The 19,281-nt window shown below is 35.9% G+C and overlaps 1 protein-coding gene across 1 annotated transcript in view; it reads left to right on the forward strand.

Moving 5' to 3' along the window:
• Positions 1-12,320, forward strand: part of LOC137248823 (uncharacterized) — a 370,286-nt gene extending 357,966 nt beyond the window's left edge. Inside the window, exon 9 of the mRNA XM_067779720.1 lies at positions 15-12,320. Within this exon, the coding sequence (XP_067635821.1) occupies positions 15-1,481 (1,467 nt within the window). The 3' untranslated portion in view covers positions 1,482-12,320. The remainder of the gene's footprint in view (positions 1-14) is intronic.
• Positions 12,321-19,281: the final 6,961 nt, after the last annotated feature.

Raw genomic sequence — 19,281 nt, forward strand, 5'->3', positions numbered from 1 at the left:
CAGTAAAAGAAAAACGAGATGCCAGCACGGGAGATCAACGACAAGGTCGACAACACGCAACGGGTAAGGGCACTGGAGTTGTCGGGGTTAGTGGTGGGGGTGGTAACCATAGTCGCACACGTAGTAGTCGCAATAGACGCAAGCAAGCAACATTACAACAACTTCAACAGCATGAGCAACAAGAGCAGCAGCAAAATTACGCTCAGGACACGCAAACGCTACGCGAAAAAATAACAGATAAAGCACAACCACAGCCACAGCAACAATTAGAGCAACAAATAATCAAGCAAAAACCAAACGCTGCGCTTGAAAGCCATAACTTAATAGATAATAGAAATAGCCAAAAAACGAAACTAAACAAAATAAGTGATAATCGAGTGCAGCGTACAGCGACGCGCTCAACCAGCAGCGACGCTTCCACTGCCTCCTCATGTGATAGCGATACCGAAGATGAAGTAGCGATTAGCGAAAGGCTTTCCTCTATGTGCCATCACTGCCTGCGACCACAAATAGAAATGCAGCTACGTCATCTGCGACCACAACAACGCCAACAATGGAGTCAACTGCTGACGCATCATCGTAGCAAGCGACGGAGTAGTAAAACACGCAAAGCGGTAAGTTGGAGTGGGCGAGCAGAAGGGGGAGGAAGAGACGATGGGAGCAAAAGGAATGGAGTCGATGGAAGAGATGGTGCTGTTGACCCCGCTTACGCAGGTAATGGGGCGAACGATTATGCGCTGCCGGCAAACAGTTATACTACGACCGGTGTGCATTGGACACGACGCGATGTTAGTGCAGCCGTACGTTATCGTTGTCCGCAAGTGGGCCCCAAACCAGCACCCTATCACTTTCATCATCCACAGCAACTACAAAATGCATATCAGTTACAGTTATTGTTGCAGCAATGTCAATATGTGCCACCAGCATATTATCATAATCAACACCAGCAGCAAGAACAACAACAATTTTATCATAAACGCCCGCATCATAGTAATAATATGGACTACAATAACACTTCCACGACGACAGCCACAACGGCGGCGACCACTATCACGATTGAATGTGAATCACAATCGCCACAATCATCGCATACACATAAGCAACAACAACAACAAGTGCAACAACATCTGCTGCATCAGCAGCCCAGAAATCAAAATATGCAATTTAATCAAAATTTATATGCGCCAACAACAAACAAAACTGACACATCGAGTGTTTGTAGCGATTATTGCTGCAACAGCAACACCGCTAGTTTAGGGCGTGTAGGAGAAGCGGCGATAACGCGCACGACGGCTAGCGCGGGCACTCTCGGAACGCTACAGCCGCCTTATTTATCAAATCAGCAGCATGGTGGCATCACCAGAGGCACTGTAAGCGATAGTGAATTGCAATTGCAACGTCAACCGACTACAGTCGCATCACCGTCATTGGTGAAGGTGCGCGCTTGGTATACGGTGGCGAAACAGGGTGTTTCTTGCTAATAATAATTCTATATTTGGGTTTTCTTGTTTCATCTCTGACACAACTTTGCTCTATGCAAATCTGATGCTCGAAATTTGTTGCACTCAATGCTTGGTTTTTGTTGTTACATGTGTGATGGGTGCGCAGCTAACGTTAATGCGATTGAGATGTTGATGTTTTCTCGGAAGAGAAATACAATAAACTAGAGCACTTCACCAAGAATGTATCACCGAGCTGCTTACCTTATAACAAGTGGTCTAAGAATATTTTAATTTTTGTTTGCTTGCGGCTTCCTGCGGTGTTGGATTGATTGAATCGGATCTTCGGTGCAATGAAGCACTGTAATTGTGAATAATAATTAATTAAATTCACATCAATTTAATTTATTTACCTTAATCATATTTAAAAAGCAATTTCAAAAGTAATGCAAGCATAGCTCCGTATCTTATAACTTTAAACGAGCAATTCTTGTTTGTTTGTATAGCCGAACGATCTCGGGAACGGCTCAACTGATTTAAATGCAATTTGGCACAGAGATAATGTATCACCTTCTAAGACTTTCTATCTAGGTGTTGCCACTCAGAATGTATCACACGGTTGCCACCTATTCGAAATTAAAAAAAAATTGCATGAGATATGCCGATATAGGTTTTAAACGAAAGCTATTTCACTCCGCATTACAATAGGGAAATTTTTGAGTAGAGTTGCCATTTAGGGTTGCCACCTTTTCGGAATTAAAAAAATTGCATGAGATATGCCGATATGGGTATCAAACGAAAGGTGTTTCACTCCGCATTGCAATAGGGACATTTTTGAGTAGGGTTGCCCTTTAAGGTTGCCACCTATTCGAAATAAAAAAAAAATTGCATGGGATATGCGGATATGGGTATCAAACGAAAGGTATTTCACTCCCCTTACAATAGAGATATTTTTGAGTAGGGTTGCCATTTCGGGTTTCCACCTATTCGAAATTAAAAAAATTGCTTAAGATATGCCGATATGGGTATCAAACAAAAGGTATTTCACTCCGCATTACAATAGGGACATTTTTGAGTAGGGTTGCCATTTAGCGTGGCCACCTATTCGAAATTAAAAAAAAATTGCAGGAGATATGCGAATATGGGTATCAAACGAAAGGTATTTCACTCCGCTTACAATAGAGATATTTTTGAGTAGGGTTGCCATTTGTGGTTGCCACCTATTCGTAATTAAAAAAAGTGCATGGGATATACCGATATCGGTATCAAACGAAAGGTATTTCACTCCGCATTACAATAGGGAAATTTTTGAGTAGGGTTGCCATTTAAGGTTGCCACCTATTCGAAATTAAAAAAAAGAAACGCTGCCAGCACAACGAAACGTTGCCGCGCAAAGCTCGCTCGCCCAGGTACTATATACTTATATATCTAAATTTAAAGGAATTTTTTGCATCGGTAGTGTTGTTCTTAGTCCCTTTTAATTAGAACTTTGCGCTGAATTCATTAGTCTAGATTTAATTGACACTGTAGCAAGGTTTTCCCCTTAATTCGGGCTTTTAAATATGAAACGTGAGATTGGCTCTGATTTTTCGAATGAAGGTATTTGAAAATTACCTGAAATTTTTGCAATGCCTGCCATTTCCTATCTCAGTTAAAAAGTTATGTTGTCTGCATATTTTTTAGCTTGTGTGGGTCAAAACGGGATAGATTTTAGACTATTTAGTTATTTGTTCCGATTTTTCTAGACTTACTGTACCATATCTGCAAAAAGGGAACTTTCTTTGGAACCACCCACTTGCAGTTTTGCACTATTCAAGGAGGTAGTCCCCGAACAGTTGTAAAAGGGATGCCCATCGAAACAGTTGGTGGCCACACTTGTACCAACAGCGTTGAACTCTGATCTACATATACATATGTTTTAAATTAATCAAACAAAGGCTGCGATTATTTCATAAACACCCTAAACTGAACCAGTTAAGAATATGATCAAAAGCTCTGCAATGGAGGATATTGTCATTTCTTAGAGTCTCACAATGTTAAAAGTGTCAGTTGAAAGCATTGCGAGGGGACATTATTAGAACTAGAACGGCACAGATATACCCGAAAAAAATTCCTAAAATTTCCTGAAAACGAAGAAAAAGTGGGATTATTTTACTATAGAAACGCCTTACTTAATCTGGATAAATAATTTTCACAAAAACTAAGATTTTTTTTCTTGGATATACTTAGGAATAATTTTCTTAAAAAAAGTTAAAAAATTTAATTGTGTAACTATCAGGACTGTGAATTTCTAGTCCGAAGTCCGCAACTATACAGTCCAGTGCTCTCATCCAGTAAATATTGTGAGAAATATTCAATCATGTATTCTTGATTGAAAAAATTGAAGAAAATTTTCCCTCAAATTAATGAAAATTTTAATAACTTCTTACTCATTACATTGAAGCTTTCTTAAATTTAGAGACATTTTTAAGGAAATATTTTTCTTCATTTTGGGTAAGGGTTTTTTCTGAGTATAGTTCATTTGCGAGTTATGCCTTTGTAGGGCCCGTGTCCTGTTGCACTATCACGTATCGAAAACCAATATTAATCCTATTCTCAAACTTTTGTCAATGAATACAATAATCTATTATGTTCTCTGGAAGCGTTTATCTGGAACTTAGTGAAATTTGAGCCGATATACCAAGTATATGTATTAACCTGGGTCGACTTGTATGGACGCAAGTTAATCGATTTTTCGATAGGATTTGGTCTCAGGAAAAAAAGTTCCACTTCGCAAACCCAAAAAAATAATTTTCGAACCTGCGAAAAAAATGGCGAAAGGGTCAGCTTTTCGACCAAAACACTCTCCAAAACAAAAAAAATTTGTTGTTTTTTTTTTTTTGAAAAAAAACTGGTTTAAAAACGTTGGCGATAACAGTTGTTGAACAAAAAAAATATTTTTTTGGTTTTGGTCAAAAAATGAACCCTTTCGCCATTTTTTTTTTTCGCAGGCTCGAAAATTATTTTTTTGGAGTATGCGTAGTGGAACTTTTTTTTCCGGAGCCCAAACCTTCCGCAAAATCGATGGCGCGATAGCGGTTAATAAACGACACAGTCTAGTTTTGCTAGACCGTTTTGCTATCGTAGCATAATTTACAGGAATGAGCTACAGCACGGCGAGCATCTCCCTATTTCAAAACAGAAGGGGATGTTATTTTTGTTGTTGTAGCGACCCTATTTCTACAGAAGGACTTCTCCACTGTGGGTATATCTTCTATGTGGAATTTCTCCTTAGATACCTATGTCGTAGCAAGGAGAAAATCAACAAAAATATATGTACATATGTCAAGTAATCTATCTAATGTTTGCAGTGTTCACGAAATATGCTTGTTTATGCAGAGCCTATCACTGAATATTTTGTCGATTATGCTTTAATATGTTTCTCCAGCCTTTAACAGAAACTATGATGCGCTCAACCGATAACGAAATTTTTATCGAAACAACCCAATGCCTTACTCAAAGATACTGGTGGTCATTTGCTATTGTAACGAACTTAGGGAAACTCCGCTTATTTAACACCTTCTACTAACGTTCGTATCAAACTGGTTGCCCATGCCTCAGCTGGTGCGGATTTTAACTCTTCAGTTTCCTCGTTTGCATATTTCTAGGCGTTTCTCCTTCTAGAATTTACTTCTTGTTTACCAGCTACAGATGCAGGTTTACAGCTTCTCGCAATATGAGCGATGATTGCATACTTTCGTGAGTATCTCTCCGCTGCTATATGTACATAAGTGTAGACATAATGATTGATTTGTTTATGTAGATACAAGTGACTGCTTAGTATCGGCTTAGAGATGATAGTATGCCTTAGCGTTGCTACTATTCGTCACACTATTGTAAAGTCGCTTGAGTCAATGCCATGACTAAACAACTTCGGGTTCACACCGTGTCGGGGCAATTTAAGAATAATCTCTGTTTAAGAAGGTTTCGAAAATTTCATTCTTTGTGGTAACCTTTGGATCATTTCGGAATTGATTTCAAAATTATTATCTTAGTTTGTCTTAATTTATTTGGTAAAATTTAATGATCATTTTAGGAAAAAGAAATATTGATCCTTATTGAATAAATATACCTGAAATGGCACTATTCCTTTCTGCACCACTTTTTTATCATAAAGCTGTTATTTCAGCACTTTGATTTTTATATGAAAGTTTTTTCTTCTAAACACTGAAAGAAATGGTTCTAGTAAAACCAACAAATCGGTTCTGTTGTTCTTGACTTAACGGAGATTCGGTGAAATTGATCGAATTATGGTTAATTCGACCGAGTTCTTTGTCAAGCGAACAAATTAGTTAAGTCCTTTCAACAGAAGAGAAATTGTCGCTCTTAAGTTAACAAAATTCTGTAAAATTAAATTTTGTTAACACAACTGATCTCACTGGTCATTTCAACAGCGATCAACAGTCAACACAAGAGCAAATTTCAAAGAGAATTTGCGCTCTCTACTTTGTACTTATGTATGTTGTGTACTATATGTATTCACATATTTACGTATGTATATGACGGCCGCCGTGGTGTGATGGTAACGTGCTCCGCCTACCACACCGAAGACCCTGGGTTCACACCCCGGGCAAAGCAACATAAAAATTTTTGAAATAAGGTTTTTCAATTAGAAGAAAATTTTCCTAAGCGGGATCGCCCCTCGGCACTGTTCGGCAAGCACTCCGAGTGTATTTCTGCCATGAAAAGATCTCAGTGAAAATTCATCTGCCTTTCAAATGCCGTAACATAGTTACTTTCGTACAAAGCTGCGCAACAATTTTTTTTGTTCATTTGACTACTAAAACGGTCAATTACGAATCAACGATTTGTGCGCAGTTTATTCAACATCTTGCTGCAATGGATACAAATTAACAGAAATTTCGGTTGAATTGACCTGTATTTCGGTTTATTTTACCAGTCTTTTTCGTTCAGTGAAGCTACATAATTCCACCTCTAACTTCAGTTTAAAATATGCAACTTATTTAAATTTGATTGCTTTTGGAATTACTTTTTAAAATTTAAAAGTTCATCATTTTATTTGTTTGCGCTACGTTAATTTTTACTACACTTACATGTAACTGCAAGTTCCTCAGTTACTAAATGAGTCATAAAAATATCCCCTCGCTTCTTCTTATACCTTTTTATACTATATAGTTTATATCTAATTTAGTAACGATAATTATCTTTAAATATCGCCTCACAAAGTTTTAAACTAATTAAACAGCGAATGCTATAAGTATAGAATATAGTAAATGAAACTGATTAGTAATAATAATAATTGAATTTAAGGTTATTAGGTTCTAGTTTAAACACAGTAATGTATTAATGTATTTAGATTTAAAATTATGAATGTTTGCAAAAGCCAACAAAAAAGGGTATCTCAATTAGAATGACAAATTAAGCAAGATATAACGGTGCACTTAGTGAGGCGTCGAAATAAAAGTGGTCTTTGAAACAACACAGGCCGACAAAATATAAAAAGTATAGACCCAGAAATCATTATCTATTTCTGAGATTCTTAGATTTGAATATTGAGTCAAATTTTTCCGATGATTGCCAAAAGTTTTTTTTTTCTTGATTTTGCTTAGTTCTTTAAGAGCTGGTACAAAAAGTTCTGCACATTGAAAAATGCTCATAAAGTGCTAATAAATATTTGTTTGTATTTTTTTTTTGTTTTTTAGCATGGAACCACATGTTTATAGCAATGACTGGTAAAGAGATTCTGTTATTTTGTTCGTTGCTGTACGTATGGACAAACTATTTTGGAGCGACCCAACATCAAGTTCTGTACAACTCATTTATCCACTTTTAGCAATACTGTTCACTACATTCATTTCTGCAACGATTTTCGTTGGTTTCCTATTCTAGAAAGTTTTGCTTTCATCTAAGCCTATTTTGTCGAATCAAGGTTTTCTCAACATAATGTACTTTGTTGTCTTCGAAATACACTTTTAGGTAACAAGAGCGTATTATTCTGGAGCCAAGTTTGTACGATATGGTTATTGATTAATATTATGACAACATGAGAATGGCAGAAGACATTTTTAGTGTTTTGCATCGCATAGAAGGGTGTGGAATTATGCTCACATTAACAAGTAGCTTCCACATCAGATCTTTCTGCCAAACTTTTCTATCAAGTTAGTTTTTTCCAAATAATAATGTTCTCTCCAGACTGCAAGCAGTTCCTGGCACTTATAGGGAGTTCTTAATTTGCAGAATCGTTCCGTACTAGTTCCGTTAGTTAACTGGTGCCAATCGATCACACCAAGAAAATTTAATTCATTTTCCATATGGTCCTTCCATCGAAATGGATGCCGCCCTTCTCCTCTGTTTTCATAGCCCGAGCATTATCTTCCATTCGCATAACATGACCATGTCAGCTTACCCAATGTGTTTTAATTCCCTGGACTATTTTGATGTCTGCGTAAGGCTCGTATAGCTCATCATTAAACCTTTTCAGGTACTCGCCGTCGAAGATGAGTAAAGGACTTTAAATCTATCGAAGAACTTTTCTCTCGAGCAATATATGAGCCGCATCATCTGTTGCTGACATGGTCCATGCTTCTGCATCATATAGCAGGATGGGGCCTATCTATTCCAAAGTGGCAAGACGTTGTTGTATTTATTTATTCTGGTTCCCAAATAAATCAAGTCCTCTACGGTTTCGAAATATGGCTACCAACAGTGATGTGGTTGCAAGGGATTATTTTCTTCATATATATATATATTGTTTATACCCTACGTTTATGATTGCTGCGACAGAAACAGTATTTGAAGCATACTTTAAGGAAGACTTCTTTGTACTAGTTTTAAAGTTGTGTAGCTGATGAAGTAGTCCGTCTAAATCCTTATATTTTAGTGTATTTTTTATAAGTTTAATATAATTTTATATAAGCCTGCATTGTTTGCTGAAGCTACTTACTTTTAGACGTGATTTGACTAATATGCCTAGAAGTAGAGTAAAAATTTGTCAAAAATTTTTTTGTGTACAAAATGTGGCAAACTCAGGGGCATATTATGTATAATGCAACGAGTCGTATTTTCTAGAGTGAACCAGGGCCCGTATCGTGCTATGCGATCACGTATCGAAAATCAATTTCATTCAAACGATAAATATGATCTGTCAAGATGTTCACTAAACAGATAATATGATGATAATAAAATAACTTTAATAAGTAGTCGCTGCCCATATTTTTACGTATTGCCTCCATCCGAATCACCAACTCAGCGCAATTGCGATTTAAAATTTTAATTCAATCACGGATCGTATAACAAGATATGGGCAAGAAGATCGTATGATATACGACCATTCGTGGAATTTTTAGTATTATATAGTGGTGAATTGGAATGACAGACATTGCAAAGTGTCACGGCTTCATACATAATCTGGCCCTTAATATTTTCTGAAATACAAACGTCATAACAGGCCTACCAACAAATAAAACAATATTCTAAGGAAAACAGAAAAAGGAAGAAATTTTCGCGGCGAAGCGGCCCGGTTATAATAGCAGGAAAACGCATTTTCGGCACTTTCTGTTGTGAATATCTCCAAAACCAGTAAACAAAATCTGCCTGTTTCATTTCTGTGTTTAAAATTTGTCGACCTGTGTAATCGCCCCCGCTATAAGGCCAAATTAAAAGGCAAGACAAATTCTTGGCAATTCTAGCGATTTTTTTTTCTGATATCTCTCAGCAGATTAAGTCATTGGACGTGCATGCCAACTATTGAATCTGCCAATTCCATGAACAACGCGCCGGGCTTCCCTCAAGCACTTTTGTTTAAACATTTCTATGTGTGCATCAAAATACCTTGATCGTCTGTTGATAAACAAATATTAGAATAAAAAAATATGATACTTTTTGTGTGTACATAAATAATTAGCGAATATGAAAAGAAATTTGAATGTATTAATTAGGGCTGCTCAAAAATGTTTGTATTGAAGTGCAAATACTAACACAGCTACAAAAATTGTACGTGCACTGAGAAAAACTAAAATATTTTTTTTTAAATGGAATTATTTTTTTGTAAATAATATTGTGATACAGTTCAAGTAATTTTATGGATGTACAGATCTACATATAATAATACAACAAGCATAGAATATATATTAAGTTAAATGGAATAAGCGCAGTAACAAATTCATAATGTGTATACTTGTAACGATAAGTTTAAAATGTTTAAGTGGTTGGTAGTATCTGCTAAAAATGTTAAATGAAACTTAAAATTTTCTGAAGATATAGCTTCTATTAAGTCCGTGTCTTTTAAATTTAATATAGCTAAATCAAATATTTCATTTTTTATTTCAAAAAATCGTTTTAAGCATTTTCCTCTGCTCAGCCACCTTACTTGTGTAAACATTACCAAACCACCATATTTACATTCGCATTCGTCTAGAAATTTCTTAAATTTTATATGCGTAAGTGCGTTATGACATCCTCTTATATTTCTTAAAACTTGTAGTACTACATCCATAGTTTTAGTGGCATGCTTTCATTGAGCGCAAAATTTTCTTTGTGGATTATGCAGTGATATGCAGATACTTCTATTTCCTTTTTTGATTAGCTGACCAACAAGACCATTATTTTTACCAACCGTGGCTAGTGCTCTGTCTGTACATATAGCAGACAGTTTTGTCAAAGCAAGATTCTCATTGAACTTTTTATAAATAGCGTTGAATATATCTATTCCTCTGGTATTTTCAAAAGTGGCATGATACCAAATATCTCCTCGCTAGTTTCAAAAATATCATCAATAATGCGTATTCCTGTTTATTTCGCTTGCCATTGCCCTTCCATTTACTCCAAAATATGAAAGCATCTCCGGCATATTTATTTTATTAAAGGTCCATCGGTAAAGGGCTTCAAACTTGTCATGTACGACGCTTTCAATGCGTACATATCATAATTATCTTTGGTGCGTAAAATTCTGACATGATTTAGAGGACCTTCGTCTTCAATCACATCAAGTATTCTGCTCGCATCATACTCAAGAACTTCATCTTTTAAGGCTTTTACCTTTTCTAGCCTTTCTTCATCTCCTTTGACCATTTCAAAAAAGTTTTGGTGACACGTGAAGAAATGTCGTTTCAACTGGTATTTAGAATTTTTTTTTTCATAGTTACAAAGCATGAACCAATAAACAGAACACGCATTCAATAATGAGAGAGCAAAAAATCATAGGTAGCCGTGAAATAAATTTTCTGGGCGTAACGTCACGCTTTTGACAACATGTTTCATTACTGACGCAGTGTTCAGACTTTATTCCAATCGGAGTATTTTTCTCCGCCCTTACCTCCTACTTCATTTTTTTATGTCAAAGGTTTATTTGGGTCGAGTTGAAAACTAAATAGTTTTACTACCTAATATCTTTTGGTTGAAGGTTTTATTGTAGACGTATGAAAAGCTGATAGTTTACAGGTGACGATTGGATGAAATGACATGAGTATTTTTCATCATCGGCGACCGCGGTATCGGGTTCGTCTTCCCCCACACTCTGTACGTCAGTTAACTGGACGCCATTATCGTTCCTACAGGAATCTGCCTCGGTCTTGAAACCTTCTGTCATTAAAAGTGCCTGAAATATGTATGGTAACCGAAAATAATAATATTTTTTCTCGATAAATATCCGGGGATATAGAATGTGGTGTGTTAATGGGAGCATTGATTGGTCATCCTATACGTTTTAGGCCGACTCCATGTGCATCTGATGAGGCAGATAATTTTTTTGCTAAGAAACATTTTATGGCAAAAACACAATCGAAAGGTTTGCCAAGCCACCAAATCAATTTGATGTTAGTTGTTCGCCCGCTTACAAAAAGGAAGAAAAAATATACTCCGAAAATTTAATTTTTACTCCGGCGTAGTCGTTTGCTCAGGTAACAGTTTTAAATACTCCGAACACTAGTATCGAAATATGAGAGAAATGTAATAAATCGAAAAACTTCAAAAGCGCTACGTCATCAAATTTTTTTTCCAAATTCGATTACAAATACAACAATTCCGGAATGCGGGATCTTGGCTCATTCGATTATGGTTACAAAGCACAACATACATATATGCCTGGTGCTTCGCACTCAAAATTTTCGCAAAAAGAACTCATGCTCCCATTCCTTATTAAAGGACATTTCTATTACTCGCTATTAATTCCAAAATTCACACACACCAAATCTATGAAAACTTTTTTTTTATACATTTTTTTTTTTCAGTGCTGTCACATTTTTTATATTTTTTTCATAGTAAATTTGTTTTTATAAATTTTTTTATCACATCCAAGTGCTCGTTCACCATATAAAATTGTTTTTGCTTTGCTCTTACATATGAAAATCAAAAACTTCCATAAAAATTGTATTTATATGGGAGGGCATACGGGAGTGCTTCGAAAATTTTTTTTTATATTCAAAGTGTGAATTTGTATCTGTGCCCATGATTCAGGGCAAAACAAAAACAAAAAGTGCTACAAATGTATAGGGGTTGAGCAGCCCTGGTATTAATAAACATCGACGTTTTTTTAGTTCAAATTAATATAAGTGTTGAATTTTTTTTTTATTCTTTGTGTTTAAATACAAAGCGTACATGATGTCAATATATTTTTCCACTTAAATAATTAATGCGTGTAATTTCTTATTGTTAATTATTTGTGTTTATAAGCTAAACTCTTAGTCATAACTTTTATTTTACACAGATTTATGTATTCAAAAATTATGTAGGCATGAATTTGTTAAACTCATATAAATTTAAGAAACAAATTTTATTAAATAATTTAAAGCCATAAATAATTAATTTATACTGATTGGCAATTAAAATTATAAATAAATAAAAACTATTTTTATATAAAAAGTGTGTACAAAATTTTTATTTTTTATCACAATCCATTTGTATGAATTTCCTTTCAAGTTGTATTTGGATAAAAATTTAATAAATTTAAATATAAATAATAAATTTTATATTTTTTGTATTAAATTGCAAAATATTAAAACATACACATAATTGCATATCTATCACGGTTTAGAAGTTCCTCATATTCGGAAAGTGCTTGCCATATTTCTTGAATTTCAATGCGTTCAGAGATTTTGGCATAGCCGCACTTCAGCAAATGTTGATCTACACCACACAACAAATACATATTCATTGAGTAATTAAATCAGTGTAATCGTGTTGAGTTATGCTATAAAACTTATTTGGAAAACTTGAAATTAAACACATAATCATATATACATACATACATATGCACAAATATCAAATCAATGTATATAAAAAATTTATTGTCGCTTAATGTACAATACAGCGTTTTCAGCTCAAAAGAATTATCAGTTACTCTTAAAAAAAATTAGTTAAATTTACTTATAAATTTGACCGACCATCATTTTATTTATGCTTTAATTATGTGCTCTTAATAACAATTTGCTAAAATTAAATTTAAATTTTTTATTCATATTGTAAACCATGTGTTTTTTCTTTGTAATTTGTATACATGTTTGCATTGTATGTGTTTTCGCATTACGTACAGCTAGAACTATACAAAAGGGCGGGCAAGCACGGCAGAGGTTGGCTTCACCTAAGTTCAGAATCTCAAGGAACTTTAAAGTGTCCATTGTGGACAGGACCCACTGGGAAATAGGGAATCCCTATAATGACGCTGACTCAGAGGTCTGGTTCACGGATGGATCGAAATTCGATGACGAAAGAACGAGAGCTGGAATCTTTGTGCCGAACTTCAATAAATCGATACCAATGGGATGCAACCCCACCATATTTCAGGCAGAAATCCATGCAATAGAAGTCTGTGGCACAGAATGTCTACGGTGATGCTCAACAGCGAAGAGCATCTACATTATGTCGGACAGCCAGGCGGCCCTGCGTGCCTTGCAATCCTACACAGTTATATCTAAGCTAGTCGATGACTGCACTGAAATCCTTAATGACCTGGGAGCCATAAAGAAGGTTTTGTTCAGATGTATTCCCAGACATCAAGGACATGAAGGTAATGAAAATGCAGATTATCTAGCAAACCAGGGTGCTATAGCAGCATTCTATGATCCAGAGCCCTTTTCTGGACTTACAAAGATACACACCAGGGACACTATAATTAACTGAGAAACAAAACAATTCAGACGTCAGCGGATTGACTGCCCAGGGCAAAGACAGGCCAAACTGTTTATAGCCGCCTAATTCATAAATCTAAGCAGGGAGAACCTAAGAACTCTCACGTGGTACTATACGTGACACTGTGGTGAACGATATCACCTAAGTAATTTAAATCTATTCGATACTCAAATTTGTCGTTTCTGTGAGCTAAAGGATGAAATGCCGGTTCACGTTCTCTGCGAATGCGTCGCTCTGGCTAGGCAGAGACTCTCCCATCTAGGTGCCCTGACTCTTAATCCCTATGTGATATGGAGTAAAAATCATGAAGAGGTACTTAGATACATCAAAATCCTCCAGATACAAAATTAGGCTGAAAGGTCATGCACAATAAATCTGCACAATGGTCGCAGTGCTTCCAGGCCTAGTAATAATTATAAGATAGAATTTTCTGCATAGTTTTAAAACAGTTTAAAGCTTTGTTGTATATTAGGTTAGATCAGGTTAGGATCCGCTGACCTAGCTTTAGCTACTAAGAGAATCGTTGCGTGAGACCGATCTCAACCTTGGAAAAATGCTTCAGAGATACCAGCGAGTCGCAACCGAAATACTTTCGCCTAGTTCTGGCATAAGCTAGACAATCAAGCATAAAGTGATGATTTCACCTCATCATCCTCCATCCAGCTACGGCAGAATGTGGTTTCCACTATATTGAGCCGTACTGTATGGATTCTCATTGGACAGTGCCCCAAAATCCCAACGACCATTGATAGATGAGCGTTAGTGAATCCAATTATTTCGGCAGAAAGATCTTGATACCCTACAAGGGGCCAATCTATGCAGGAGCAAACCACAGATATCCAGCGGAGTCCCGAAATCCCTGCAGCCATCTTCATCAGGTTCAGTTGTACCGCTGCGGGTTAAGATATTCGGAATGACTGGGGTGATGATTGCACAGTGAGCAGTTATCGACATACAATAGTCCGTCCTATCAGGGATAAAGTCGAATCAGGTAAGATGGACAGAGTGTCCGATGTTAGAAAGCTCATAGCCCATATCACGAAGCCTGACCTACGACTAACCTATTTCAGCGCTGTACCATATTTTGTTTAATTTTTCGAAGGACATAGACCGAAAAATTTAACTGAAGATGTCACAGCGAACGAAATTTTTCAAAGAATCACGGATAATCATTCAAATATGCATAAAATACACTGGCTAACAAAATTTAAAAAAATCCAGATATGCGTTGAAACTTTTCTAAAGCTTTCCGACTTTCTGAGTATCACTTCAGATATTTTAATTTAATTCTCGTTTTCGATATATTATTACTTAAATATTCGAAAAATAAATTTTATCATTTAAGCTCCACATATTCTATTCAAAAACACAAGCCCTTCACTTGCGAATTCTGTTACAATTTTCCAATATTTTCTTTCGATGTATTGATGAGTATGTTTTTCTTCTTGCCGTTATTTTTTGCTCTAACAAAGCATACTTTCAGGAGGAATTTCCTGTATAAGGGTCGAAGGTGTATAGTATTTAGGAGTAGTCGATATGGTCACCCTGCAAAGAATGCGATTAGTCTAGAATGAGTCAGGGATGAGTCGTAAAGGATTATGCGACCGATACCAGTTTTGATTTCTTTGTATGAATTGAACTGCCCCCTTTGTACTCATTTATGCCCGAACGGGAACGATACGACCAATCCCCTTTGTACCCATATGGCCGCGAATGAAGACTAATCTCTTTTCTTATCAAAAAGTGTGAGTTTTGGTTTGGAACAAGGTTATGCACATTTTAAAAGCAATATTAAACTATATAACCGTGCGATTAATCCCTAAAGAGATTGGTCTCCGATTGATTGGGTACAATTGGGATTAGTCAGTTTGAGATCTTTATAGCCCATTTTAAGGAATATTAGAAAAAAGCAATGAAATAAGAAAAATAAAAAAGGTTACAAGTGATTGAAACGATTTATTTAGGAAAAATACGGAGCCCTATACCGAACCTAAATCACTAGGACTTAACGACTACGCCGGAGTTAGGGTTATATTTTCGGAGAATATTTTTTATTGCTTTTCGAAAAGCGGACAAACTTCTTACATCAAAAAGATTTGGTGGCTTGGCAAACCCTTCGCCTGTGTTTATACCATGAAAGTTTTCACAGCAAAAAATACGTCTGCCTTAGCAGATGCGTTCGGAGTCGGCCAAAAACTCTTAATTATTGTTTTATTTTAAAATTTATTATATCGGTTAGTATCATTCTACTAGCGTTAGGGTTAAATATTCGTCTGGTCCCTATTTTTTATTTACTAAAGTTAGACATAACAAATCAAATATAATGAAACAAAGAATTTGTCAAGTGCAAGTTAGATAGAAGCTTTCATAAAAACAAAAAAAATATTTTAAATGAGGGTGGCACATATTGTCCCAATAGACAAGAAAGGATTAAAACGCAGAGCTTTGATCGCAAAATATTTGTACGCACGCATTGATATTTGCAGTGAAATGAAGTTGATGATATTGTGACGAACATTAGCAGCTCTAAGCGATACTATCATCTCTAAGACGATACTAAGCAGTGACTTGTATGCACATCGGGTGAGAATATACCCGCGGTAGGTATACCTGTCGTAAGAGGCGACTAAAATACCAGATTCAAGGGGTTATCTAGCGCAACCCTTTCAGGTTGCCAGCGCAATATATAGCTTCTCCAAAACCAATTGTCAACCTCGCCTATAAATCGCGAATCCTGTTTTACTAACAGCCGAAGCTCTGGTGACACCGAACTCCTCATGTATCTAGGGGGCGGGAGGGTGAGATAATCAAGAAGGTCGCATGTGGTCATAACAAATCTTTCCCGAGATGGTCGGGCTTGGTACTGGAACGTACTGGATCTGCATTCATCAAAGGATCATTAACATCCATAACACTCCCAAAGGCCTTCGCAGAGTGTCCTTATCGCTACAACAAAAACAACTTAAAATTTGTTTTAATTTTGAAATAAAATATTTTTCAGTGATTTACTTACATGTACGTTTGTTTGTGAAACAGCTAACTGAATGTAATGCAACAACACTTAAAAGCATACGTATTTACTTTAAAGCTTTTTATGTGCAATATATGTAAGTGTATGTGAATGAATTTGTATGCCAATACTGTGACCATGACACAAGTTGTTAATATACTCAAATATGTTGTGCTAATTTACATTAATATAAATTCAAAACAAAATAAATCTGTTATTGCATGTAAAACAACACAAATCATACAAATTAACTAAAACAAACAGCTATACATAATAAAACTAACAAAACATTGCCCAAAAATTTGACGCAATTTTAATTACAATATTTTTTCTATTTCTCTCTCTCTTTCTATCTCTTATACACGCTATCATTTTGGAATTATTTTCAATTTGTTATTTTTTTTACACATTTTACTGTTTGCTTGTGCTGAGTGTCAATTTGGTTGCATTTAATGCTGTTCAAAACATTTATAATTTGCCACGCATCTACAAAATGGTAACAATGAAATAAAACAAAATAAATCAACAACAACATCAACATGCTGAGCCATTTCTACATGAAAAAAATACACAAAACAACAACAAACACACATCGATTTCATCGATACATAAAAAAAAAAACTACATCGAACATGGAATGCAGAAATTCTAGTGTTTCACACCGGCTAACAGTAATTGGGCTTATTTTTTATGGAAATGGTGCAGAATTTCTATTTTGGTTATGTTATAGAAATAATTGGAGTAAATTTAAAGTATATCAAATATAGCTGGAAAAAAGTTTTCAAGAAAGCGCCCAGAAACCATTCATAAACATCGCCTGTAGGTGATTGCCGCACACAAACATGCATGAATCTATGAATCTACATTAGACTGGGTCGATCTCTATACGAAATAAAAAAAGCTGCAAAGGACCGCCCTTAAATTGTGAAACTTATATTGATAGGGTTTCTAAAAAAAATTTGTTTAAATCTGAATCGCCTTGGACATCAGCAGAGAAAGTGTTGAGTTGACTCTTCTTCCTCCCCATCTGGGCAGCTTCTGCAGAGGGAGCTTGTTGGCATGCGCTACGATCGTTGATTTGGTGCAATAACATGTGATGACACCCGTAAGTGCCGTCAATGCAGATTTGTTTAGCTTGATAAGGTAGCTAGTTTCTTTTCTATCCAAATATGGCCATAAGGACTTTGAGATCTTGCTACCATACCGGTTGGTCCACAGAAAATCCCTTTCCCTAATCACATATTGCACGATTTCCCTCAGGAAATAACACAGCGGTGGTCCTACGTAGCTGTCCGTTTCGCTTGTATCCATTTCGGAGCCTTTCCTGGCCGCTCATCTGCCATATTCTTAACGTTCAAAACCTATGTGCTCAGGGATTCAGCAAAGCAAGATATTTAGGTGCCTTGAAGATGCCAGCGAGCCTCGGTATCTTCGTACGATATCCGCCTTTGTCACTTTGGTTTCTAATACCCTTAACTCGGCCTGCCTGTCGACAAAGATCGTTATATTGATATCTGATAGCATACTATCCTAGTGCTGTCTGACTGCTCTCTCTATGGTATAAACTTTAAGGGGTACAACTGTTTTAACTATATGATCCTCGGAGCTCAAAACGACTTAAGAAGGATACAGGGAGCTTCCTATATCATATCAATTATGAAAATTGGATTTCAAATAAGTGTTTGAAAGGATTAAAAAATGTGTTAGATTTTCTCGAGACCGTTCCAACATACACTGAAAGAAATGGTGCTAATAAAATCAACAAATCGGTTCTGTTGTTCTTGACTTAACGGAGATTCGGTGAAATTGATCGAATTATGGTTAATTCGACAGAGTTCTTTGTCAAGCGAACAAATTAGTTTAGTCATTTCAACAGAAGAGAAATTGCCGCACTTAAGTTAACAAAATTTAGTAAAATTGACAGATTCATTTCAACGGCGATCAACAGTAAATAAATGAGGAAATTTCAAGGAGAATTTTACGCTCACTGCGCTCTCTACTTTGTACTTATGGCGATGGTGCCACTTGTTAAAAAAACACCAAAATAAGAAAGCCACCAAATCGAAAAAAACACACAAAATGGAAAAACAACAAAAAACTAGTTTTTCAGTTATCAATACAAAACGAAAAAACCATTTTGGGATAGCTATTTATCTGGTATAATTTTGCCACTTCTCCTCCAAGCGAAATGCAAAAATTGCGCCCTCTTGTTGCGAAAGTTTGGCTTGAACGAACAGGATTTTTCCAAAGTTAGTAATATTTTGTTCAAGTTTTAACGAATTTTCACTCACGCAAACGAATCTACTAAGATAATAAAAAAATATTTTTTTTTAATGTTGACGTTTCCGACAACATAAAAGTTTGAGTTGTTTTGGAATCGTTTCAACTTAAAGTGAAAATTAAACTACTCCAGTGGTGAATTACCTTCCTGCGATTTGATTCTTCACTTTTCTATAACTTAAAAGTTCTCTTTTTAAAATGTTATGTTCGAAACAATCAAGTGTGGCAACTACATGCGAGAGAAGAAATTGAGAATGATCTGAGCTGCAAGTGAAAGAATTGAGAATCAGTTTTGTGACTACTAAATTCATTTCTATATTCATATGTATGTATACGTAGCAAGCATGCGTATTTATGTATTCACAAGTTTACGCACTGATAGGGCGGCCGCCGTGGTGTGATGGTACAGTGCTCCGCCTGCCACACCAA

This window comes from Eurosta solidaginis, chromosome 4 (assembly GCF_040869045.1).
Source record: "Eurosta solidaginis isolate ZX-2024a chromosome 4, ASM4086904v1, whole genome shotgun sequence".
Lineage (NCBI taxonomy): Eukaryota > Metazoa > Arthropoda > Insecta > Diptera > Tephritidae > Eurosta > Eurosta solidaginis.